The sequence below is a fragment of the Fistularia commersonii genome, chromosome 11 (assembly GCF_037954325.1).
Source record: "Fistularia commersonii isolate RoL2024-O1a breed Wild chromosome 11, RoL_Fcom_v1.0, whole genome shotgun sequence".
NCBI classification, from domain to species: Eukaryota; Metazoa; Chordata; class Actinopteri; order Syngnathiformes; family Fistulariidae; genus Fistularia; species Fistularia commersonii.
In genome coordinates, this window is record NC_141294.1 from 6,576,929 (window position 1) to 6,604,766 (window position 27,838).

Below are 27,838 nucleotides of genomic sequence, written 5' to 3' on the forward strand. Positions count from 1 at the left end.
TGTTCTTCTAAATGAGCCCGCAAAGTGGTCAAGCTGTTACCTCACAGCAAACAATCTCATGTTTAAACCTGTTGGCCAGGCATGTCTTTCTGTCTCGAGTTTCCATGCCTGCATTAATTCTGACCAAGAGCTTCAGCTTTCAACCACAGACTAAAAAACATGGATTGGAGACTTAATTGGCCATAGGTGTGAATAAGAGAGTGCACGGTTGTCTCCAGACTACGCCCCTGTGATTGACAGTTAAAAGTCCAGCGTGAGCCTCCCTCAGTGTCATTTGGGATTAACTCCACACACCACTACGCTCCCTGTGTGCTGGGGAAGTGGAATGAAAAATGGTAACATTTTTAAATTGGGGAAAAAAAATAGAATTTTCCGATGTACATCATAGTCAAATCTGAATTTTCAAATAAAGATTTCTTTGAGGCAACTTAATACTTCCATTACTATTTAATTAATTGATCTGTGTTAATGGTGTCATGGAGCTCTGTCAACTTTCATTATGTTATCCGGTTTATGATTCTTTTTTTTCAATTGAATTGTGAGCTTTAAGTGACCTGTATAACTAAGGAAATTACGATTCATTGTTAATGTCTCACACGACTCATTTTCAACATATTACCATCATATCTTAAAGCGTCTTGTGATTGTGTAAAAGATTTCTCTATGTATACATTATATGTATATTCTATAATGTCTCCTGCTATGACTTCTAGAGTAAAATTAATATTGGGTTATACAACACATCATAGATGTTCGAAAATAGTCCTGTCCAGTTTATCATAGTAAATTTCTTCTAGAGAGGATTACCTGGAATAATTAGTTCACAGCTTCAGCCCTCAGTCATTTTCTGTGAAACAGTGTGTTTGTTTGTTTTTTTCATTTTACATTTGCAGGTTTTTGTTTGAGGACTTGTTATCACAACTACTGGTCCAGATGCAATTTCGTCCAACTTTGACTGAGTAATTAATTACAGCCTGTGTCAATCCATTGCCGCTCAGGACCCTGAGGACACCTAGTTATCATCATATAAATCCACTGCCTGTATTTTAAGCTATATTAGTGATTTTATACATTTTCATATGGAAGTTCTGTTTTTTTTTTTTTTTTTAAACACTTTCCCCACCCGTGAGCAAGCTGAAAGAGCAGCGTGTCCACTGGTCCAGGTCCATGTTGTAGGAGTCGATGTGGCGCACCAGTATGCGGTCGTTGTTGTAGTCGAGGTCATTCCCCCCGAGCACATAGAGCTGCCTCCTCACTGCCGCCATCACGTGATAAACCCGCCTCTGCAACATGGGACTGCGAGCTAACCACTGATCCTGGTGGAGAGCCAGCGAAGGGTTAAAGAAGATGGAAGGGAGACAGAAACAATGAGATGAAATGTAGTAGGAGACAGGGAGAGGAAGACAAGAAGATTAATATTTAAGCATATCCATGCATGGATAATTGATGTATGCTCAGCACTAGATAAATAACGTGACACTCAAGCTCTGGTTTGTACTAATGACTTCCCTCCCTATTTCTAATCATATGTTTCAGCCACTCCATTTTACACTGCGAATCCCTGCTCATTTCACTAAGCATGTTGAAGCTTACTTGGTATGTGTGTGTGTGTGTGTGTGTGTGTGTGTGTGTGTGTGTGTGTGTGTGTGTGTGTGTGTGTGTGTGTGTGGAGAGAGAGAGAGTGAGGGAAAGAGAGCGCTTGATTGAGGCACAGAATGAGAGTGAGGGTGTGTGTGTGTGTCTGCTGGGAGCTGACGGGTGGCCATCTGTTGAGGGTAGAGTGGGTGAGGGGTGGAAGGGGGGTGCTATTGCTCTGGCAGGTGAATGTAGATATGTGGTGAATACAAATGAGACTCTCCCTCTTCTTTTTCATCTGTGTCTTCGTTCCCTTGCTTCCATGCCAACGTGTACAAACACAGATCCATATGGATGTGCGCCCTACACATATAAACACTGCACACCTCTATACCATAAGCAGCCTTACCAGGATCCAGGCTCCCATAACAGCTGCTTCAAATAGCAAACATAAACACAGTCTGTACTTCACTGGTGTACTGAGTTGTGTATGAGTGACTTTACATATAAAAGAAAATATGACGAGAATTCATTGTCTTGAGAATAAGGTGAATGCGATGTGGTGAAAAAGGGGAAACCAATGGGATTAGGATGGTTTCTATTTTTGACAAAGGATTGAATTTGTTTACTAAACACACAAAAATCTTATGAGTGGCAAGAAACTAGAGGTTAGTTTTTCAAGGATGCCAGTCATTTTCTGTTCGGTTTCATACAGCGCGAAAATCAATTAGCAGATCGTTGAGACCTGTCTGTGGCGTAATCCATCATTGTGAACATTAAAAGTCTGCAATATAATCCTCATAGAATCCTTATTGTCATGCAGAGAAAAAGTCCAGGATGTTGTGATAAACACATAATGGATTACCTCACTGCAATAGCATAACTTTAACATAATTTGATGTGGTATTAATATACTGTCAACATGAATCAGTTCTTCTTTTCAATAACATTACTGGTTCCCATGGGCGCTAACCTGCCATGTATGTATAATCCCATTCACAATCTAGTATCAACCTGGATTATATTTTACAGGGCATAAAAATAATCCTTACGACAGGACACTCAATATAAAACAGACCGGAGAGTATGTAGTCTGTAATATGTAACATTTACATAAAAATTATTTACATTAATTCTTTATCTATACCACTTATTCTGTCATCAGAGTTGAAGGTTACGCTTGATTCCATCCTCGCTGACATTAGGCGAAAGGTGAGGTTCACCCTGGACCAGTCAAATCTATCACATAGGTACATATTGAGACATGCAATTCACTCGCTCATTCGCAAATCTGAGCAATTTAGGGTCTCCGATGAACCTGCTGCATGTTTTGGACGACGGGAGATCACGCAAACTCCATATGGAATCGAACCAGGGACCTTGTTGCTGTGAGGAGGAAGCACAAACCAATGCACCACCATGCCGCCCCATTGAAATTCCCATCATACGATGAGGTTTTCTTAAAGATTATTTCACTCAGAAATTAAAACGTAGTCATTATCTTCTCCCACATGCTGAGAGAAAGGATGACGCGTCTGAGTCCACAAAACCAGTCGCTCAGTTTCACAGGAAAAAAAAAGAAAGAAAACATGGTACAGCTTACCACTGAACAACAGAAGAGAACAGTGACTTCAAACATGAGAGAGAAGTGAACCAGGTGCTCACTGCAAGATCTTACCGTTCTTTTGAAAGAGCACACAGCTTTTACTCAGGAGTGACAGAGAACATTTCGGTTACACGGTGTAAATGGTGCCTTTTCAAGTCAGCTTCACATACCAGGGCTTTCTGGGATTGGGATCATGCCAAATCAGCAGAAAGAAGCTATTCTTTTTTTTTTTTCCATTTTATTTCATTGTTATTTATTCATTAAGACTGAATTAGTTGTCATAATTAATTTCAGTTCTTTTTTGAGGCTGCAACATGCTTTTTCTTACGAAACACTAGAAGTTTTTTATGACATAAACGGCATCTTATGACCCATTCATGTGAGTTTAGCTCCTCTTGGAGCCATAAATGGCTTTTGTGTGGGGGAAAGTCGATGGATTTCCTGGTTAAAACAAAACTAGGAAAGACAGTTCTTATGTCTTCTTGAGCGTGATATAATGTAAGGAAAAAAATAAATGTGAATAATTAATATTATTACTGAAAAACCTGAGTACATTCAGCTTTAATGTATATTTCGGGTACTCGATCGTACAACAGTATTTTAGGTGGGGGCAGCTCTCTGCCACAGCACTGTGTTTACTGCAAAAAGAGAAAGTGTAACACGTTACCTGTTCCGGGTCGTAAACCATCAGCCGATTCTGGTACTGAGCTGTATTTGTCACCCCACCTGAGAAAGTAAAAAACAGCACTCTAGATGATGTGCAGATAGTAACCAATATTGGTATAAACATGCTTCTGGGTGAATGTGTGGAGTGAGAGTTATGTATATGTGATAATTTGTGTATTCTAGTTTGATTCTTTCGTCCCAATCGTGTGTACCTGAGACCCAGAGCAGGTTTTCGGCCACGCAGCCGGCATGGCAGGAAAGAGAACGGTCGAAGGGCTGGACAAACATCCATTTGTTCCTCTTGGGACAGTAGCGTTCCACTGAGGGCAGCACCTGTCTCAGCTCGTTCCTGCCCCCCACTGCGTACAGGTACTGCCCCAAAGCTCCCAGGACAAAGTGTTCTCTGCAGGCCTTCATGGGGGCAATCTCAGTCCAACGGTTACCTCTGGGGTCGTATCGACAAGCAGTCCTTACCGCACAAGTCCTCCCGGTGGAGTGTTCTACCTCCCCGCCCACAACAAAAAGGAAGTTCCCCATTACAGACACGCAGTGGTGGCTGCGCCCAACGGGCATGGGCACCAGCTCACTCCAGTTCGACCCGCCAGCCACACGTACCTGCTCCTGTGCAGTCGGGTTGAAGTAGCGCAGCTCCCTGACTCTGCACACCTCCCGCTTCCGCCCGCCCGCTATGTATAAGGTGAGGGACTTGAAGCGAGGCCTGGTGCGAGCTGACTGGTGGAGGGGCTGCGCGAATATGGCATGGTGGTAATCCAGGGCTTCTTCCACCAAGGCAGCTGTGGTGGGACTGGACTGGACAAGCGGGTGGCTCCGGGCGAGGTGGTGCAAAGTTGCGACGTCCATCAGGCCGTAACGAACGTGTTGGAGGAGATCCTCGGTGTACTGGTAGCGACAGTCATGCTCCAACCACAGCACCACAAACTTCAGACAGAGAAACGGAGAGAAAAGTAGTGATAAGAGGATGGAGTTGTGGACAGATAAAAAATTAAAAGAAGAGAAATAGAACACTGGAAGGAATTATGAAAATTAGAAGACAGCATGCGGCAAGAATGAAAGATTTAAAGATTAAATTGCCCCTTTTACACAGCTCTGAAGACATTAATACTATCTCTCTTAAAGCTATGTGCATTAGAAAACAATGAAAACCTGAGTCAGAGTTGGTGGAACTTCTATGTATGAATCAATGCAGGTATAAAAGGGAGCTCTGTGATCACTGGTGTCTTTGCAACATAAAATTATAAAAAAATGAGTGAAAAATCAATAGACCCCATTTAAAAAAAGATTTGATCCAAATGCAAATACTACAAGACAATAAATGCTAATTTAATGCGACTAATTACTTTTGTATTATCCAAAAAAATAGACAAAAAAACATTCCTGTTCTTTAATGTTTTGCATCAATAAAATAATTTTACAGGAATCTTAAATACTTATAATAATATTATAAAATATACTATAGATCAGATCAACGTGTCTTTATATGCATCGCAAGCTGGAATGGAGGTCCTAATCCGGTCTCACGCTGCTGCAATTAAACTTTACAGCTCTGCTGAGAAAGAGTAGAGGAATGAAGTATACAGGGTTGTTATTCTAGAACCAAAGAGAAAATGGTCTGTAAAAGAAGAGTGAAATACTTAGGGTGCTATAAAAGAGAAAACCTGCTAAGCCTAATTATTTAAAAAAAAAAAACAACTACCGGCTATCGGTGTGAGGTTTAAGACTGAGGCAAATTAACACCGTTAACACCAAAACACATACGCAAATACACAAATATACACACCGACATTTATTAATCAAGACCACTCAATACAGAGGCTGTAAATATCCACAGGCACACTTCTTTGTTTCATGCAGGTGAACTGGATCTCAGAGAAGGGACGTAATTGAACTTGAGAGCTGGGGAAGGTTATTTAGCCATGGCGAGGTGTGCATGTGGGCAAGCTGACTGGAGATCACTGATACCATTATCATAAAAGCAACGTGCATTTTAGTGGAACCTCCAGACAGAGGACTCCATGCACAACAATACACTATTCTAAAAGGCATGTAGGTGGTTTAAATGTTACTGTGTTCGGACTAAATTTAGAGTCAAACCAAAAAAAAAAAAAAAAAAAACAAGACTCAGCAGTCGGTGTGCGAGGTGAGCACGAATACTATATCGGAGCGATCTTGACCTTTTCCTTTATTCCTTCTCTATCCCACCCTTAAGGTACAAATATTCAACAAACAGCGACATCAGGATTCTGTCATTTTTCAGCATCCGTGCCACTCTCCCTCTGTATCGCTCACCCCGCCTTCCTTCTCCTCATACCTCTGAAGTGACAGGGTGTGTGCGCGTTTGTACATGCCTGTGCACGTGTGTGCACTACAGCGGCTGACTGTGAAGGTCACGCTGCATCACACAACTTCCTCGGGGCACAGAATAAATCAACTCGTACTCCCTCCGTGCTGAAAGGAAAAGTGCACGAGTGTGCGTGCATGAAAAGGATAGAGTGAGGGAGAGAGATAGTGAGGGAGAGAGGTAAGGGGAAGGGAGGGGCAACAAGGAGGTAGAGCAAAGGAAGAAGCAAGAAAGAACGGGGGACAAAGCCGGAGAAAATGTGATTTCCAGAGCGTGAGTGACTCTCAGAAAACTCTGAGTGACGATGATTGACGGACAGGCTATATCGGTCTGGTATTGGCGTGCACAGCCCCCACCCTTTCGGACGATGGCCCCCGCTTGCTGTTCGCTTCCGTCTGATGCTCAAATTAACCTTCTGGGTGAAGTGAAGGAGGCCCAAAGCAGCCTAATCAGAGACTGATTATGGCGGCGGTGGCTGGTTAAAGGGTCAGGGTAATTGTGCCATCAGAGGCCTGATTGTTTTCAATCAGACGGGCGGCCGAGTGACAGCTGGGGGATTGGGGCCCTGATGGAGCCGCGGAGGGCCTAATCAGAGAAGAGAAGGGGAGAAAGACAGAGAGTGAGAGAGAGACCAGGGAAGGATGGGAGGGGTAGGCTGATTGGTGCAAATGAACAGTCAAAACGGCAAGTCCCCATCCCGCACTGCCGCCTCACTCCACAGTCTCCACACACCTCGGCAGTTCATCAACCACGGACACACACACACACATGCGTGATCACGAGGATGCGGGGACAACCGTATATCGCACATACACAATCGTACACAGCCACATCTGATTGCATATCCTCATTAATATAAACAAACAATGTATGAGATGCAGATGGCACTGTTTAATTTGTTGTTTATAAGTCTGCTGTTATTGTTTCATGAATTTTTGTGTCTGTATTGTTCGTGCGATTTTGGAACAAAGATGCCATTTTTTTTTTCAAATTCACAAGCTGAGGTGATTGTTTCTCACATTATTGTTCATCGCCTCAGTCTAACGCCCTAGTGGATGATCTTGCACCCAAGACGTAAAGAAAAGACAATTTCAGTACCTTCCATATTTCCTCCTCACTCAGAGAGGTGAGCCTGTCGCTCTTGAGAACCTCTCTGAGAAGGCGGAAGGGCAGCTGCAGCGCTTCCTCCTGCCGGCTCTGGGTCAGCTCGGACAGGTGTTCCACCAGGAAGCCCACCACAGCCTCCTCTAAGGCGGGGAGGTGGAACAAGTCGGCCACACGGTACAGCTCCAAGTAGTTCACGCTGCTCAGTTCCTGCAAGGGGCCCCGGACAAATACATGCAGATGAATGTGCTGCAATGAGAGGAGAGACTGTAAGATTACATGACCATGAATGAAGACGAATGGAAAAGTATAATATTCCATCACACGATAGAAATTTCAAAAGATTAACATATGTCAACTGAGATGGGAAAATAAATTGTAAATTAGCGATCACCTCTATACTTATATTGCTAATGTGTTTTTTTTTTTTATCCACTCAGAACAGGCATACTGGAGATGATAAGACAAAATATTATAAAAAAACATCATACAAATGTATTTCTTAGTCCATGGGTTCTTTCACAGAAGCTTCACTATAGTATTCACCTTTGGCAAATGGCAATCCAATGAGGGAAAGAAACCAGGGATTAAAAAAAAAAAAATTGAAAGGAGTCTGGAGTAGTGGAATAAGACTGCCATCTTCTGGCAGTCTTTCATCACATTATATAGAATAAATGCACTTTCAACCCAAAAATCATGTAAAGCCACTTGCACTAAAAACACCTTTAAAAAGTGCATTGGACTTCACTGCATTTCAGTGTACTCATGCACATTAATAAATAACAACTACCTGGCAACTAACTGAGCACTGACACGGGTTTCCATCACCCAACAGTGTAGATTATGTCACAATTTGAATTTCAAACAAAATATGTGCAGGGCTAATATGAATTTTATAGATATTTAGAATCGTCCCACTTTAATTACGAATACTTCTATCTAAAGTCAGCAACAAATTTAAGTATTTAATTTATACACCCAACTCTTACTGTAGTTTAATCATTTAGTTCAATATTGTCTGTAAACCTTCGTCATAATTTACATTTTGATTCTCTTAAATTATTTGATGAGAAATCTTCACCAAAAATATGTGCTATGATGAGGATGTATGTGAGAGATTCAATCAGATGATTTTTGAGTGACATTTCAGTCACAGTCTAAGTGGACCTGGGATGCAGTAGGTCTCTTTCTCTGTCTTTCTGTCTATGGAACTTTGAAACACTTATTTTAACATCATTATGTCACCTTGTGAAATACTGTCAAAAGGTTATTTTGTTTGCCACATGACCGTAGGTAATAATGTGCAATGTTAAGTGTAGTTATTGGTTGAGCTGTAGCTCCCTCATATTTCATTTAGTTGCTTGTACTGACATTGTCAATAAAGACAAGTTTGACAATCTTCAGGGAATAAAAGAAAGCTAAATTGCAGGTCTCACCTGGGGATGATTTTCAAACAGGTATTGTTCAGATAACTCAGGGAAAAAGTGGGGAATTAGTTAGTTTGATAACTGAAAATGTTTTATTTGAGTAATTTATTTAACTATAACTGCACAAGCTTGGGTCTAAATCTTTGAAACTGTGTGTTGTTGATTACGATTATAATCATGGTTCACACATTTTGAATTTGCATACAAACGTAGTTTACAGTAGCAGGTCATAATTCAATATTAGCATTTTTGATGGCTTTTTGTTATGTTAATTGTCCTCTATAAATGCTGCTGGTTTTGGCCAGTCAAAGTCAGTTTTGTTTGTCTAATAATCTAATTGGTTTGCTTATCTAGAACCCTAATTTTCATCCAAACTTACTACAATCTTGATAGAAAATGTTCAGCATTCAAGCATTTAATTTTGTTCACATAACACAGCCACCATCCAGTATACAGTATGTGTATTCTTCTACTTTTTTCTTTCTCATGTTACACTCAGGGCATAGCCAATCATTTTCCTTCAACTAACCCTCTCCTCTGTGTCCTCTTCTCTCACGACAATGAACATAATGTCTTCTTTCAGTCCATTCATAAATCTCCTATTTGATCTACTCATTCTGCCTGGCAGCTCCAACCTCAGCATCCTTCGACCCAGAGCTTCACTATCCCTCCTCTGTAAATGTCCAAAACCATCTCAGTCTAAATGTACCTTCAAAACATCCATCATTCCTGATCCTACCCGTCCTCCTCACTCTCAAAGAGAACGTCCCCAAATTAATCTCTATGGCCTCCGGCTTTGTATTCTGTCTTCTCTTCATTGGTGATGTCTCTCCACCATATCACATTGCTGGTTTCACCCCTATTTTATACATCCTACCTTTCATTCTGTCTTGTACACTTTAATCAGACTTTACTCCAAACACTTTTCTATAACTGTTCCAACCTGCTTGCATATATTTCTTTACCTCTTTTCCACACTCTCCATTGTTCTGGACTGTTGGTCCAAGCTACTTAAAGGTACTCTCTACTCCCTGTAACCTCACTGTTCTATTTAGTGGAAAAATTGCAACCTAAAATGAGTTTTTGAAACTTTGGTTAAGTTTCCTTATTTACTTTTTTCTTCTTATAATCATTGCTGTTGAGATATATATTGAGAGTCACACCCTTAAATCTGGATTTTAAACAAAGGACATTGGACAATAGTTTTTGTCAACGGCAAGGGAAGATGATACAAGGTATAATCGTGCACATATAACTGTCAAAATCCCTCACTGGAATCAATTGAAATGAATAAGTGCTTTATTCAGCATGAGTACTATTGATCACATATTCAATACTCAATTTTCTGCACATCACTATAATATCTTGACACTGGATGATAGTAACTGGATATTTCATCTGATTTTAAATGGTGGTGCTATTGCAGTTTGAACTGGGAAATCAATGTTAATGATTTGTCTCTTCCTTCTGCCGACTGATCAATGAGCTGAAAGGCAAGTGTCAAGTACAAAGTGACGGAAGCAAAACCGGGTGGTTTAGTTAAGTTATAAACGCAAGATGTCTTTATAACCACTAGATGACGCTGCAGAGCCCTGTTGGATATTATGATTCAACAATGTTTGAACTAGGACGCTAAAGTACAGGATAAAAAGATTGTCCAGTGGAGGGGAATTGAGGATACCATGTCCTTGCACAAGATAATACAGTATATTTAATAAGCACTACAAAATGCAATTATTAGATGACCTCAAATCATGTGTATCTACCTCAAATCAGTTAAAGAACTGCAAGATTAATATTTTTTTTTTACAGCAAATGTCAGTTGTGCACTCAGACGACCACAGAGTCACAGCTACAACCATTTAATCTCTTAGTTATAAAGGACATTGAATAAGCATTGGTGTGGCCTAATTCTTACAGAGGGATCTAACCTGGGCTCAAGCACCCTCACTGACAAGTACTCACAGGGCAGGGCTAATCTGAAATTGAATATACAAATCTTGTTTATAGACCATTTGGAATACTTTTACATCAGTGAACATGTTAGTGCTCTAGGAGGGAAAACTTGTATATTGCTAGTAATACCCAACAAGGGAGTTGTGGCAAAAGGTTGAAAAATTGTTTGGAGAGCACGGATTTGGATGGGTGTCATCTCTAACAAGGCATACTTTGAAACGGCCCTGCCTAACTTATATTATTTTAGTCTCACCAATCTCCTGTGTGCCTATAAGACTGTGATTATATTATGTCAACCAGGAGACAATTAACAATTGGGCCAAGATGGACCCATTATAGACTTTAAAGGGGTGTGCTGGGTATGGCAAAGGTAATTTAAAATGAGCAACAATGTACAGTAGACGGTACAGAAAATGCCTGGGTATCTACAAATATCCTTTTGCTTTTATGCCCCCAATTATATCCATGTCTGTCCGGACTCATTTTATCAAGTACTTGCTTCATAAAAATGTATCATCGTGCCACTGACACTGACGCTCTTCGAACATAATGCCTCTGCTCCATGCCTTCACTGACTAGAAGGCTTAAAAAAATGATCAAACTGACCATTGCAAGTAAAATAAATTACATTTTATGAAAGCTTTTGAAGGCAGTTGGAAAATGACAGCCTGGTTGAGGAACCCCATCTTTTAGTATTTCACTCCATTTCTTGTGAAAAAAAAATTGAACATTTCAACAAATATAGCAGCAGCCCATAGCATTAATATTATCTCAAGTTAAATAGTAATTGCTTGTGGCAATAACTCTGTGTCTTAATATGAGACACAGAGGCTCATAAGGCTCATTCATAAAATTAATTTTTTACTCTAGAGGCAGGATCGCCTGACAGTTTGTGAATGTAGATTACGAGAATCTTTTGTTAACCCTTTGACGCACAGTACAAGTTCTGTTTTCTATCCTTAAGAATAAATCAATTCATATCATCAGTTGGTGTTAACAGTTATTTATCACCATTACATCATAGTCATAGTTATACAATCCAGCTGTTGTAAATAAAGTAAGAAATGTGATTATTTTAAGTTTAAATTATTAGAAGGGATTTGCACAGCTTGCAGTATGAAGTAAGGTTCCTCAGATGGAAAACTTCACAAGGCCAAGAATATAATGTCTCTGTTTCTCCTGAGGATGGTGTTTGTACCTGGATAAGGTAGTGGGAGCAGAGGCTGAGGAGTTCCAGCAGTTGGAGGTGGCTCCCTGCAGAAAGGACGTCCTGGATCACAGACGGCTCCAGCAAAATCTGACCAGAGGGGACAGACAAATATAGTTCAGTATTATTTTGAATGGCGTTCTCCTGTATTTGGGTTCTCTTGGCATCTCTTGGCATTGATTTTCTTTCATTTGTAAAACAACTTTTATTACGATTTTGAATTCTAACAACATTTTTGAACACATTAATATCTGTATGATTGTATTATACTGTCCTTGTTTTCCAAGACTGAAAACAGTGGCTCTCGACAAACAACACAGAAACAACACATTCTAGTAATTGTAATGAAATAAAGCTTGAAAATTCCTTGCTGACACGTCTACGGAGTAAACAAAATACTTGAAATACCTGCCTTTTCTTTGTTTTCTGCAAAAACTACAAAATCCAACACATAATACGGAAGAAGTCATTTGTGTTAGTGTGCTGGTTGATCGTTATGCATATTGTTAGGAAGACTAAAAGTCAAGTGTGTATGATAGTTATATTGCATATTCATGTGACAGCATTGGAATATTCTATTAGAATATGTCAGAGATCTTTACAGAAAGCAGTTCAAAAGCCAGTGCAAAACACCTTCTATCATAAAAGTAAGAGATTACTTGTGATTTATTGTGAGTTCTCATTCAGTTTCTGAAGGAAAAAGACAATTTAGTCAAAATTACTTGACATTGTGCTTTCTGCGTGACCAAAAAATAAAAAAAACGTTGACCTACACTACTTGTGTTGGTAGTTGTTTGGAATGTGGGTTTACAACTTAGATCATTGTAACTGTAATTACTGTATTTTACATAGATCTGTTCTGGTTGTATTGTTCACGATTGTAAAACCTGGATGTTTTTATGATGTTTTGCATAATAATGTATTTTGAAAAGTAAAACCATTGATAAAAGGTATTTCCACTTTATTGATGGTCATGTGTGTTGTTATCTTAAAAGCCGAATCTAAGGACATTTAAATGGGCATTGAACTCCTCCGACAATATTGTGTGTCTTGTATAACTCTTCATCTTTGCCTCCTGAGGATTTATCTCTAACTATTACTCAGTCTGAGTCTCACATGGTAACTTGTGCTGCTGTTTATGTATTAAGAAAATGAATAAATGAAAATTGAAGGCAGTTTATTTTGCGATTGCGTCATTTGATTTAACCTGGCTAAGTTTGCTTTGGTGTAATTTGTGAAAAAAAATGGTCAAGGCAATTTATTGAAGAGTTAGGTAATGAGGTCGAGGCTGAATTAATTTCAGCTTAAAAAACAGTGTTGCACTTATTTATTTATCTATCTATTTATTTATGCTTTCATTTATTTTTATCAGTTCACCCATTTTACTGTCTCCTCATTGGATTTTTATATGATTCTTATAGATGAATTAAAAACCTTAACACAGACGCAAAAGAGGAAAGTGTTGTACTGCATAAAACTAACAATGTGCTTTATTGATTCATTTTAATTATTGTGTCCGCATAGTAACATGGTCAAGGCTTTCCTGATCTCATTGATTCCGCCCGACTGCCGAGCCCAGTGAACGGCATCTGAAATTATCTACTGAAAGCTTCCATCTGGTACATTCTATCCACCCACAGAAACATAAATCTCTGTCATGCAGCCGATACATTTCTAGGCTGACAAGCCCACACAGTTTTACCTCAGATATAGGCACATAAGGAGAAGCTGAATCTTCCAATACCCCCTAAAATACAATAACCCAATCAGACTAAAAACTCCACTTTATCTGTGACTCACCTTCTTGATCTAAATATAGTTTGATATAGAGGGCAAGAGCAAACCTATGATAATCCATTCATCAGGACTGCCCTAGTTAACCACAGAGCTGTGATGCATCAGTTATAGTAAGTGAGAAAAATTACCTCACCAGTTGTCTCCCCTGCCTCCCACTGCTGTTTAAACAGTGGTGGGCTGAATACTGGTAAGCAGCACTCAGGAACATCAATTTTTCCCAAAAGCGTCCTTGTTAGTCTGTATTAATCCGAATACACAAAATACAGTTGCTATTTTGTCATCGTGGTAACAGAAATACTGTATATGCTCGACGTGTGCCTGTCCACATAATGTACCAGATGTGAAAACATACAGAACGTGCATGGGTAGACTTTTCAGAATTTATGTAAACGTTTCCTTCAATCCACCTATTAGCCTGTATCTTTATAATGGAAAGTAATTTACAGGGATGACAGCCACTTTAAAACTTTGCTCATTTTCAGCAAGTTTTGCTGATAACTCACTTTTTCCCCCTTTTTTCCCAGTTTGATGTCCTGCCAGTCATAGGTAGAAGTCCAATTAATCACTAGCTCCTCTATCTGTAGGCTCCCATAAGCTTTATAATTTCATATAAATGTAATAAGGGATTTGCTTCCATCATCCAAGTCTATATAACCTGCAATGGTGTATATATTAAACAAAGGGACTGTTTGAAAAAGTCACCATTTCCATCAGTATATTTTCTCCAATTGTCAACTCTGCTGGTACTTTGAAGAGATAAATACGAAACCAAGTAAACGTGAGCTCAAAAACAATAAGCAATAGATTTTCTCTTTTTCATCCTAATCAGCATCCAAGCAGGCAGCAGCAGCGCAAGCAACCCCATATAAAATATCAAAGTGACCGTTCCTCAGATCCTCGCCACTCCGGAGGCCCGCTGCAGGTGGAGCGCTTTAGCTTCACTCTGCCGAGGTCCATTTTAAAGTACATTGTGGGAGTGTAGTGGGCTTTTGTGTGATCTGACTTTTATTTTGCTAGATACTCAAAAGCTGTACCTGGAGGAGAGGACGGCACGAAATGAGATGCCTGGAAGACAAACTTTTATTACATCTTTGCTTACATCATGCAGCCGAATAACTTTAAGCACTCTTGGCAAAAAACAGAGACTGATAGACCTATTTGGCCAACGAGCGGGGACTTCCAGCCTCGAGACTAATGTTTTAATAATACGAATATATTGGAGGAAATATGTCACAAAAGTTACAATACTAGTACCACTAATTTTATTTTTTAAATGTGCCAATTCACACGATGAAATTTAGTTGCGTTTATTTTTTAAAATATCTAACACATGCTTTTCCCACTACTGTTTATTGTTTGTTTTGTTTTTTGTTTTATGCAGAATTTTAAGGTAATCTGTCGATTGTTGCTTATTACCTAGGCCAGGCTCGGACAAACAAGTAATGAGATTTTCTAATTTGACAAACAAAAAGGCGTGACACAGCAGGACGTTGCACGTGATAATGAAGATATTCATTCTGACTTGAAAAACAGCAAAAAGTAACAGAAGATGAAAAGCTCCTGTTTCTTCACTTCCTCTGCTGACGTATGACATGTGGCTGAAGGATTTTAATGGGTCATTATTTACAGTGTTGGGATAAGCATATTGCCCTCATCTCATCAGCTATGATCTCCTCTAGGCAGACAGGAGCTGAGCCAACCAAAGTAGGGTGGCTCACAAGCCTGCTGTTGACCTACTTTCAATGCCGAACTACTCTTTGCTCATTTCCTCTGTGAAAAAAAAATTCCGGTAGGTTAAATTTCAGACTTCTTGTCCTCTCAGCGTAATACATACATTGCAAAACTGAGTATTGCACAAAGGTCAAGGAGGGTGATTGGAGATGATCACATACTTAATTGTCATTGAACGACTGAGAGGAAAACACCGGGAAAGCATGTGAATGTAACGCTGTGTTCATTCCTTTCACTTTTCATTTAAAGGTTTTTTCACAGGGTCCGAGACCAGACTCAGTTTATCTGATTCAGCACTCACACATCCCTGAATAACACTGGATCCACAGTCATGCTGTACAAGCTTATACTGCTGAGATTAAGGAGGTAATGTGCAAAAGCCATGGTTTCTGCGTGATTCATTTGGGTGGCAGATTTGATAGTGGTGAAAAAAGACTTTCCCACTTTTAACCTTTTAAGCTTTATGCCACTGCATTTCAGTGAAACTTACTTCTCAGTCTGCTGTCACAACATTAGAGTAATATTTGGACACTTAAGACTTATCGTCAGTAAAACGGTATTGCAAAACATTTACTTTAAACACAGGGAATCTAATAAAGAATCATATAATTATGAATAGATTCCTTGACACTTGGTTGAAAATACAATATTTCTGCTTTCTTTATCAACTCTTATAAACTTAATCAAGTTTACCAGATCAGAATTATTGATACAACTCCTTGCAGCCCCATTCATTCTCCTTTGCTTGTCTGGCATGTATGGTAAGCCATGGTTGATTAATCTTATCTTCGACTTTAGTTCTTACTGTGTGTTCATCTGAGAAGTTGATAAATCAAATAATTCATTTCAAATATGAGAATAATTTTACACATTATCATGTCTAAACTTCTGTATTTCTAACAATGCTTAAAACATTTAATTTGACCTTGAATGCTGTATCATTATTGAAAATGACATGGAGAACTTATAGAGTTTTTACACAAAATATTGAATGGTAATCAACATACTGTATATATATTTCCATTTAATTATTGTACAGATTGTGAATGCCACAACTGAATGTAATGACAATGATTTTCTGATAATCATAAATAGCATGGTTTAACAATACCACCTCTAAATAATTCCTCCACCCAAAAAAATGCCTTTCAGCTTAAAGACAACAGTGTATTTCCTTAAATTCAGTACTTTTTGCTCACCTGTCCAGTGTAGGCAAAATCTAAAGCGTGCTTCAGTCCAACACTGGTAACTCCCTGCAGAGTCACTTCATCTGCTTCGCTTTCCACCATGCACAAGCTGAACATAGCCTGATGACACAGTGAAAACATGGAGGTCAGCTGGGGGCACATCACTTCCTCTTCAATGCAAAGATGGAGACAGAAACAATGAATTCAGACATGCAATCTAAATACTGCACCTAAAACTCCACAATAATTGAAGACGCTAACAGTAAAATCAATGCTGCCTTTTTTTCTTCTTGTCCCTACAAATGACTCTGTTTGTTGATATAAATGTTATGCAGCTATCAGTATGTTTAGCTGGAGCAAAGACACCAGCAAGTCCAAACTTGCAAGACACACAATCTTCAAATCATTCTGTATTAATTTGCCTGCTTAATCCTGAACTTCAGCAAAAAATAAATCTTGCAGTTAGTACTTCCTGTTAGACAGCCTTGGTCTTTTACTTCTCTATCTCGCTCTCAAACACACACAAACACAAATGTGTGCACACCCCTACCCAAGTGAAATCAAAGCAATAGTCCAGCTGTGTGTCTGTAGTCTGGCCCTGCTGTGCCCAGGTCCAGCTTGCTGTTGGCTAATCAAAGCTATTGACTGCTGTAACACCATGAGGGGATGTCAGCCATTGATTCTAGACAATGGGAGCGCAGCATGGGGAGGGAACGAGCAGGATGAGGGTAACATCACTAAATGAATATATCCCAGGGATAGCTTGTAATGGACACCAAGTTAAGATGTTTCTATGTTTGTCTCTGATAAGACACATTTTTTATGTATCTATTTTAAAATAAGCCAAGAACTCTATTTTTTTTCCCAGTCAAGAAACTGTGACTGATCCAGGATAATATGGCTTCTATTGAAACTTTCCCCCCTGGCTACTCCTTTATCATCTGAAGATTCACATATGAGCTGAAGGGTTCTTTATGAAAATTATTTTATAATTATAATTTTAGCTCTCTCTTGAATTTTTTCTTTTTCTTTTTTTTTTTTTACATTTTTCATTTCTAAATGTGACAGTGTTATGATTGTAGATCATTAGTGTACATAGATAGATTTTTTTTTGTCTTTTTTTCCCAATTAAGATCGAACTTTCGCTATTGATTAATGTACAGAGATTATTATAAACAACACACATAAACACACCTTTGAATCTAAAGCCTGAAACCCCCAAGTTACCATGGAGAAGGGAAGACATATGCACTTTGACAATCAGAACATTTCTAGATTTTAACTTCATAATCAAAAATGCCCAAGCTAATTCTTTGGTAAGGGAACAAAAGACAAAGGAAAAAGCAAAAAAGCATGCATAATATAATACTCGTATTCTCATTGTAATTAGTAGCTTCACTGCAAATGCCTGCTCAAGACTGACTAAGCCCTGAACACTGTCATGTGAGATGGAGGTTTTTAAATTAATTACTTACATTAATATTTCAAAATCAAATTACCCCATTTTCTCAGGTACTACGCAGCCCCCCAGACATCTGTCCCCATCTCTAAATGCATTTATCCTCATCTCCAATGACTTAGCTCAGCCTCCTCATATCCTCCCTGTCCACTGCATTAAAAAAGTCCTGCATGGGGTTCATCATATTTCAGTTATAATCAGTTTGCCTTATCAGGCACTGTTCCCAAACACTTTAATTCTAACAGAATATTTAGTACTTGATAAGCTAAATCTAGCTGTTGTAGACATTTTCTTTCCCGATAGTTTCTCCGCCTAGGGATAGTGATCCAGCAAAAGAGGGTCTTTTTATCACAGTAGCATTGGGTGCTTCCATGCTATCTCCATTCACAGTCTGGTGCATAACAACTTTAAGCCTTATAAAACCCCTCAGGCTGGCCAGTAAGCGCAGTGTCTCTGTCATGCAACTGCATCCATTTCACCTCAAAACTCATCTATTTCTCCAGACTGATGGCAGACGTGAACTTTAAACAGACATCAATCCCTTCTGTGGTGAATGGCTGTGCCATGAGCATGATGTTTGAGAAAGCGTTGACTCAAGGCCATGCTGTTTTAAACATGGCATGTGCCTCAATCCTAAGTGTGTAGCCTGCACTAATTTAAAATCCAGTGGTCCATTGAGTACAGGATGCCCTGAGGTATGATAATGCCCTGGCGATGGTAAAAGTGTATGTGAGAGTCTAATAGGAAAATAGATAAAGGCAGCGTTAGAGGGAAAAACAATACAAACAAGCATGTGGTGCAGAAGCTGCATGTGTGATTCCGGGCACCTTGAGAATGTTCGCAGAGCTGTCTATCTTCAGTGTGTTCTCTTGACCTTGATGTAGGTGCCAAGGGAGAAATGGTGACTTGGGATATAGATCATGTTGAGTGTATACTGAGCCACAGAACCCTGTTCACTGCAGTGCTTTCACATGATGCTGCAGTACGAGTGCGGAGTTGCATTTAGCCTGACCTACTAGCAAAATGAATTAATGTGTGTCTGCTCGTGTGCTCATGCCAGAGAGGACTTGTGACTCCCTCGTGCATCCAACCAGCTAATGGGATGTTTAGTGAGGTTATTTTCATGTTGAGGCAAAATGTCACAAAAAGGATTTGCTTACAGGCAGGTTTTTCATAGAAGTCATGATGCCAAACAGTGAAAACTTACTGTATCTGCTTGGGGATATTCCCTGGGCACCAAAATAAATAATACATGATTCAAGTTTTTCTTTTTTTTTTATGCGATCAAGTTCTTTTCATATTTGATTGTCTATCCTGGTGTATGTGGACATCAGAAGAATTCTGAATTCCCAAAATTTTTATTATATTTACGAACGATAGTTTTCCAAGACAGGGTAGGAGTTGTGTTCCAAATTTAGTGGCGCTACATGCCAAATACTGTTGGTGATTCGGTAAACCTGAGTGGAAGAAAGCATCTTTAGATAATTAGGTCATAAATCTAAAAGTCAGTTTTAGAACAGCATTATTTAGAGGGCAATGGGAAGGAACATACAGCCTCTAGTACCCCAAATTGTTGAGGGAACCATGAATCATTTAGTAAAATGATTTTGCTGTTGAGCTGTGTTTTCATTTTATAGCCATTTATCTAAGTTTATGTTTGTGCTATAACTCATGCAGCCAGTTCTGTTTTTCTGGAGCTTTTTTATATAACTTGTAAAAATACAGTTAAAATACTCTTCACTTGGTTGACCCTAAGTGGTTTACCAGAAGGTCTGAAAACAGCAAGCAATATTATCCAGCAAGAACCATTAAATCTCTTCGTGGTCACATTATTAAACGCATTACATCTAGCCAGATAAATCCACATACAAACACAAAAATAAGTTGTGGTTTCTTAACAGGTTATGTGACTAGTACTTGTCGGCTGCCAGGTCAACTTTCTTACCTCACTAACTTGAAGTTTCTTTTGATATAAATTACAATCCAAATAAATCTGCAATATTTAGATACCGGTGTGGACTATTATTGTGATAGTGCTAACGCATACCGAGAAAATTTTCAACCACATTTTATTACACCGCACAGTACAGAATGTCCATTGAGTTCAATAGGTAGCACTGGCTACAAGATACAGTAAGAGAATTTGTTTTCAGTGATACTCAACACTGCAATGGGACACAGAGGGGTGATCAGCTATAGGTCAGTTTGTTTAAATACCAGCCATGTTGAAAAAGCGGTCTCTATACAATAGGTTGCGCCCCTCTTGTGGTTGACTTGCTGTCCAGACATTATGAGAATGACTGTATTGGAAAAGGCAGGAGATGCACTTAGTACAGGTGGTCAAGCATTTATTTTCAGTCAATCATGTTCAGTGAGCTTTATAATATGTTGCTGCATGTCTATCAAAAGTGAGAATGAAAAATGGACTGGGGAGGGTGAGAAAACTCTTCCCAATAGAGGATGATATTGAACCCCTACAAAGGGACCAGCAAGCAAAGAGGGCCTTGCTAACTGTGTGAGGCTGATCTAAAAAACACTGTTCTCAAAATTACAGGTTTTTGGCTCAGACAAGATTCAAGAGTGAGTCAATAAAATGGAGTCAAGAACAAAAAGGGAGGACAACTTAGAAAGATGGAAAAAGAGACGGAACCAGAGTGACTCAACCACACTTACCTCCCTACAGGAAGACATAAAAATGACCTACACATGGCTACACAAGAAGAATAATCCCTGGGCAAATTGGACATATTTAATCTGCCTCTCATTTTCAAGGGAGATTAATTTCTACTTCCTAATCTGCTCAGTGTCTCCAAATCAAATCTCACTGGTGCACTTTTCCCTATGGAGTTCCATCTAAGCAAATCTCCTGTCTCACCATCTGACAGCATGAGTCTACCTTAAGCCACCTTAACCAGGATCAGACCGAAGCCCTGGCAAGGGACCAGGCTAAAGAAAACGCTGCGGCTGACCCCACCCAGGAGAGTTTGTGAAAGATGGTCTGAAGCTGTCAGTGCTTTATAAGGTATTCGGTGCAATCTGCACTAGAGAAAGGTGGGGCAAAATGTATTTTCTATTATATAGTTTTTCCTTGATGGCTCATTGCAGTGGAGAAAAGCCTTCAAACCAAACATTAGAGTTGAGGGTCTCCAAGGGTCTACGTTGAAGTCTAAATTACATTTGTACATTTGATAAAATTAGGTTTCATTTTATTACTTTGAAGCTTGCTAAATATCATCAACACATACTGCACCAACTTTTTGTCATCCTCCCCCATGTAAGTTTTGTCTACCTATATTGATTTGTACGGTGACGGGTACGCAACTGATACAGGTTTGTAAAAAGTAATAAATGAATGAATACTAATAAAAAGACAACAATCTTATGAGAAATTCAGCAAAATAAATCAAAAGTGGAGCAAGGAACCACACATAAAAAACATAAATCAAATACAAAAAAAAAAAGAAATGACCATGGGGAAAACAAGGACAAATGAACATTCTTATGGGAAAACAGAGCAGCCTGCAAAGACAAAGTAAAACTATCTGGGGCACAAGGGAAGCAGTGTCACCACTATGAGTCTTGAATACAGGATTAATACAGTTACACCCAAGCAAAATCACAGAATATAGAAAAAATAAGGCACAAACTTTACAAATACTTAAGCCCAACTTAAAACCATCACAAACCAAAGTCAACAAAAGGGCTGTCCAATTTTTTGTTCAAATTTTCTTCAATTTCTCTATTGTCTTTGTCTTCAACCTTCATACTGTGACAGGATTTACTTTGATCTGATCTCTCAGCAAAGCCAATAAAATGTCGGTCCCTCGCTTCCAGTTTAGGCCCAGAGCAACTTTCACACCCATTAGGATTGACAGTAAATTAGTATGGCTTGGTAACTCGCTTTGAGGCTCTACTCCAACAGGAAAATGTTTTAATGAGCTATATCAAAGACATTCATTTTCTGTGCACAGTTACCGTTTATGAACACATTTTTTCAATTTTATATCGTACAAATAGATGCTGGACTTACTCTGAAATAGTCGCTGCAGGCAGCCAGGATTGCTTTGTGGGCGTGGAACTTTTGCTCACCAGCCACCAGGGTGACATCACACAGCAGGCCATCCTTCCTCTGCTGGTTGAGGGCAGAGAGGACCGAGTCCTGGTGGGACTTTGACTGGCAGAGTCTCTGTCCTGTCAGCATCTCCTTACTACAAGATATACATAAATACTTCATGTTCAACTACTGGATGACATGTAATATTTTGATAGAAAAATATAAAAATGCTTAACAGTCACACGTATATTTTATGGTGTTTCAGCGCTACTGTGTTTGATTTCTTTCCTTTTGCAGTTTCCGCTATTGGAACAGAATTTTTTTTGTCAAAACTCAAACGTAATTTTGATGACGCACACAGGCTGCCTGCATGAAGCAGACATATACCATCATCACATGGCAATTTACTCAAAGGGATACAGATTGTGCACCTAGGATCAAACACACCAGACAAAATCAATTTGAACCACATACTGTGACGATCAATGCGCTTACTTGAATACCATTATCATCACAAGTATTTGGTCATAAGTCAATTTTGTCCAACTTAATATTTGTCCTGATCATGCTAATGAACAGAATGAAATGTCAAGTCAAACTGTTGTAGTGGTAAATAATGATGAAAGACACATATTTTATTATTGCACGATTTTTCACTACACCAGTAGCAAATTTCTCAACCCAGACAATATAATTGAGAGGGTTCAATATGGCTACACTGCAGAATTTGACTGTCGGCATGACAGAAAAACAGATTGATAGACAGACTGTCTGACAATGTGTTGCAGTCTCATGAGGCAACCGATATACAGTGTTGTCTAATCCATCCTCAGTCCTCCTCTGTTTGTACTTCTCCATCAGCGGCAGCATGACACCCTGTCTGTCCAAATCTATCTCTGTCCTCTTGCAGCCACAGCTGTCACTCTAAATGCCGCTGTCTGCCAGGAGGCTTGCAGTGTTGATAGGGTGCAAAAGCAGGAAAAGTAATGGCTGTATTTGGGTTTGAGCATATATGTGCTTTTGATCAGAGGAAGGATGGATGATGAGTAAGACTGTTTGTTTGGAGGTTGGACTTTGCTGGAGGAAGAGCCAGGAGGGAAAAGGGACAAAATTCTTGGACTGTGTGGCAGTGAAGGGAAAAGACAAGACTTTAGCAGCAATAAATAACAAATGGGAAGCAAAATTTCATGACAACAGGACACCGATGACTGTAACAATTTCCTAAGTGGATTTTAGAAAATGCTTTCCAAATGAGACCAACATGTTACTTCACGCCTGCAATAACACACAGCACTGTTCATCCCCCTAACTGACTGCATGACAAACTTCCTCCCAAGTCACACAGTACTTTGTCCAAATATTTTCAAATGGGGAATTGTGTGCCTTGTGACAAGCCAAATGGACTTGCTGCGTTAACAGCAGACTTCACACTTGTTTTGGAGTTTACAGCCAAAACATTACGCTGATTAAAAAGTGCCAAAGTGAGACACCTCATCTGTTTCATGGAGCTCTGCTTTCGTTTGAATAAGTTAAGTGGATTCCATTGACAGCAATTTCCCACAGTTGAATACAATATATACCCTTTGTTGATTCTCTCTTCATCAAGTATGAAATAGAGATTCAAAAATGAATCCATCCATTGGCCGAATAGGAAAAACATGGCGCTATGTGTCGTGTGATGTAAATTCTCACGAATCAGGTGAGAATGTGGTTTAAAATGTTTCAGGCCATCGGTCAATGTCTTATTTCTGTATTTCGGACTGGATCATTTTTCTTGGGTCATAGACATGCTAGTAGTCAAGCAACTGAAACTTTGGACTGATAACTTGGATGAGGTTGTTTCCTATTTTACCACATTTGCCAGATACAAATTAAACTTTTAAGATTTCCAAGTGCATTTTCAAGTTTGCTTTGACCCCAGACATCTGTACTTTCCTGAAAAGCAATACAGCATTTTTGAGGTATCAAATCACATCACATTTTTTGTAATAGGATCGGTGTGGTGAAAGTTGTCATCCATCCCCAAAGGTATATTGTGTCAGCATAAATGTATTCAAAAGTGAAATACACACTATCCTGTTCTTGGCTGACTTGTTTGTTAATCAAAAAAAAAAGAGTGAAACTTAGTGACTAAATGAAAATGACAGATCGAAGATAGATCCGTATAGCTTCTATATCAGATGAACTAAATATGTAAAACAGTGTTGGTTAACGATTGAGTTTGGAGTTGTGTAAAGAGAATTCCTTATAGTCCTGCAAGTGTGTGTTCAATGTAAACAGAAGCCAGGACACCTACCTGAGTCTGGGTTCAGAAGGCATGCCCCTGGACAGCGGATGAAGGGATGATCTTGGAGGTGTAAGTGAGGTGCAATGTGGCTTCTGAGAACTGTGAAACCCTCTCTGGGAACACACATCAGCCTGATAGGACAAAACAGCATGTCAGCTTGGCTCAGTCCATCCGTTGCACCCGGACGCTGTGTGGCAGCCCCCCGTGCGACGTGTCAAGAGATGCAACTACACAAGAAGTGTAATCCTGACCCTCCTGACTAAGCCACAATGGTGTTTATTTTGACAATTATTATAAGCTGTCCTTTTCGTGTAAAGCACAGCACACATTGTGACAGCTACTGGCAGTTTTATTTCCCAGAAGAATATGAAACTCAGCGCTTCTAAAACAAGCTGGGAGTCCAAATTACACCTAGTCCTTCTGGTGTAGCTACAACCTTGACATAATTCGCAACACACTTGAATCTGATATCTGGTATCATTATATCCAGCGGCACATGGGGGTATCAAGAGGTCAGCACTGATGCGCTGAAACCGAAACCACTCTGATTACACTGATTGAAAAAACAACTTACTCGTTGTGCAATAAGTCTTGCCAGGTTGTGTCCCACACACACAATTTAAAGAGAAAATCTTGTCCTCAAATGAAAGCATGAATATGTTACTTTGAGTGTTCGGAGGGATGATTGTTGGCCTGCTATTAAATGTAGTCTTAGCCATAATGAAGTCATCGATCCATGTCTAAGTGACCTTCAGATGCGTAGCCACAGAGAGCTGACTGATGAGCCAGAGTATGGTCTGCAGTGGACTCCATCTCCAACGCGGGTTAACACACGCCTGGGCATATCTCATTTCTAAAGCATTTCTCAGACAACCACAACAGTGTTTGATGGCAAGATGAAATAAAAATCAAGCTTTCTTATATAGAAAAGCCACAGGAGGACTGAAAATAACAATGTGCCTTGAAAAAAAAAAAAATCCCATTATCCAGTTTCTGCATTTGCAAGCATGGTCATTACTTGTGTCTCCAGAAATGCTCTAATTATAAAAAGACAGATTAAGGACTTGATTGGATTCCCACCATTTCTGCCTCAGAAAAGATTAAACTTATCCAGAAGGTTGGCATATTTAGGATCTTGTAATCACAACAAGTAGGCCATTGTTCTACGGTACAGACTGTAATCTGCTGCATGAAAACAGGAAAATGTTGCAATTTTTCACAAAAGACACACTCAGGATTAGGTAAAAGTAGGGGCGTGAGTTAGAGATGCCAGAAACGCACACACCATCACACCGTTTACTGTCACTTTCCAAAAGCTTCCAGCTGTCAGAGGGTCTCCTAGCAACAGGCCAGCGCCTCGGTCCACAAACTACGAGGGAGAGCAGCCTTTCCTGGCGAGCAGAAAGACCCTGTTGCATCCGTCAAAACGGCGCATAGAGACAACGCTTGTTTTGAATTCATACGGCTTTGCAGGAATGTCCAGGGTTCATGTGTCCGTGTGTCACAAGCGTACGCACCTCATATGAACGCCTTCAGATCCGGTCCGGTCATCTATGGCGGCTTCCTTGGAAACGGACGCGATCGGAGTTGACGGTATTTCTTTTTAAAAATCCGTGGCGACGGGAGACAAAACGCAGCGGTGGCCAGATGCACTCAGTTGTCAAGGACACTTTATTGGTTCCACTGTAGCGCCTACATTGTTACAATGAAACCCCGCCTCTACTCGGTGGTCACATGAAGGCGGACAAGCGGGAGACACAGCGCCCCTTGTTGGGGAACTATGGAACAGCAATACATACAAAAAAAAACTAGGGTGGGAGATTGATGGGGCCACATTTCTTATTTAATTTTTATGCGCGGGCCAACTAGGTATCATGTAAATTGTACAAAATAAAATAGAAATATTTAAATTTTTTGGCATTCATTATCATATCACTGCACCGACATTATTTTGTATATAATCATCCATACAAAATTAAAACAAAAAGAAAAAAATTAATTCAATATTGATTGAAAATACAATTTGGTGAACAAAATGAATTTTATTATTTCAATTTTTTGGCATTTTATTTCCATTTTAAGATCTTTAATAATGATATGAATGTACTGACCGACATTATTTTGGAGAAAAAAAATTAAAAAGGAAAAAATAAGTTCAAAATTCAATATTGATTGAAAACACTTGTTGAATATTCAAGTTTGGCGGGCCGGATAAAAAAGCAAAAAGGGATGGATGTGGCTTGCGGGCCGTAAAACGCCCAGGTGTGGTGTAGAACATGGTTGGAGGTCATAGATCCTTGCAGGATGTCCAGGAAACAAACAGTAAATATATCAAAATCAAAATAAAAAAAAAAACAAAAAAACGATCATTATACGAATGACATTCAAACTTCACGTACTGAAGTTTATGAAATTGTGTGAAACCTTTCATTTCAAATAACCTTCAATATTTACTCCCATCTAGCGGCTAGTGGAGGGACTAAAATAAACATTTCGTTCCGCTACGGCCACAATGTTTTAAGGGACATCGATAATGCACTTTTTGTCGCGGGACATCCGGATGTGTCTTGTGCTATTTTCCTTAACGGGAAGAATACTCATTTCAAGTTAGTTCAAGACATTTTTGCGTGATTTTATGAAAAAGCATTGCCAGGTGTGTTAGGTTGCAGTTACTCACCGTCTCCAGTAGGAGTCAGTGCGGAAGAGACATGAACCTATGTTTCTGAACGCTTTGCGTTTAATGGTGAATGTGCCCATTAAGACATTTCTGCATGCGCGGCGGCAAAAAAAAAAATTCTTTACATAAGGTTGATGCACAAAAAGACTGGGTCCCGCTGTATTACTCAGGCTGCACTACAGCGTCTATTCACAGGCGCGATCCCACTACTGAGCGGCACGGGGGCTTTGACCTGCTCCGTTTCCGACCTGGGCCGGTGCACCCCTCCTTAGACGACCTGGTGGTCCCAGGCTCCCCTAGGAGCACCATATCGATACCGAACTTAGTGCGGACACCCGATCGGCATAGTCCGCTGCAGCTCAGAGCTCCTGAGCTCAAACGATCCGCCAGCCTCAGCCTCCCAGTAGCTTGGATTACAGGCGCGCGCCACCGCACCCGGCGAAAACTGCTTGTGCTACTAGGGCTTTTGAATTGAATAGAAATGACGTAATCGTGGCTCAGTGCTACCCTCTAGTGGACAGTTGAAATACAGAGTTGAATTGTCCATCGTTAATTCAATGAGAGCGTTGAGCTTCCGGGCTTTGTCAAAGCTGTTGTCAGACAAATATCCTGGCCCACAGCGAAAGGAGTTCTTCTACAACACTATTGTTTTTAATCATAAATTATCTATACCGCTGACGGAAATAACGGACATGCCTTAAATCCTCTAAAGTAATATTAAAGTTTTAAAGATCATCACATACTAG

At 39.7% G+C, this 27,838-nt stretch overlaps 1 protein-coding gene and 1 non-coding gene across 2 annotated transcripts in view; both read right to left on the reverse strand.

Annotated features, from left to right (window-relative positions):
* klhl32 (kelch-like family member 32) overlaps positions 1 to 26,122 on the reverse strand; it is a 28,818-nt gene extending 2,696 nt beyond the window's left edge. Inside the window, exons 1-9 of the mRNA XM_086154685.1 lie at positions 25,933 to 26,122; positions 24,425 to 24,546; positions 22,105 to 22,282; positions 16,628 to 16,735; positions 11,892 to 11,990; positions 7,305 to 7,520; positions 4,060 to 4,786; positions 3,849 to 3,907; positions 1,124 to 1,316 (exon numbers count right to left, since the gene is read on the reverse strand). Coding sequence (XP_086010811.1) covers positions 1,124 to 1,316; positions 3,849 to 3,907; positions 4,060 to 4,786; positions 7,305 to 7,520; positions 11,892 to 11,990; positions 16,628 to 16,735; positions 22,105 to 22,282; positions 24,425 to 24,447 — 1,603 coding nt within the window. The 5' untranslated portion in view covers positions 24,448 to 24,546; positions 25,933 to 26,122. The remainder of the gene's footprint in view (positions 1 to 1,123; positions 1,317 to 3,848; positions 3,908 to 4,059; positions 4,787 to 7,304; positions 7,521 to 11,891; positions 11,991 to 16,627; positions 16,736 to 22,104; positions 22,283 to 24,424; positions 24,547 to 25,932) is intronic.
* Positions 26,123 to 27,233: 1,111 nt separating this feature from the next.
* LOC147229322 (signal recognition particle RNA) lies at positions 27,234 to 27,532 on the reverse strand. Its single transcript, XR_015106870.1, has one exon.
* Between the last annotated feature and the right edge of the window lie 306 nt (positions 27,533 to 27,838).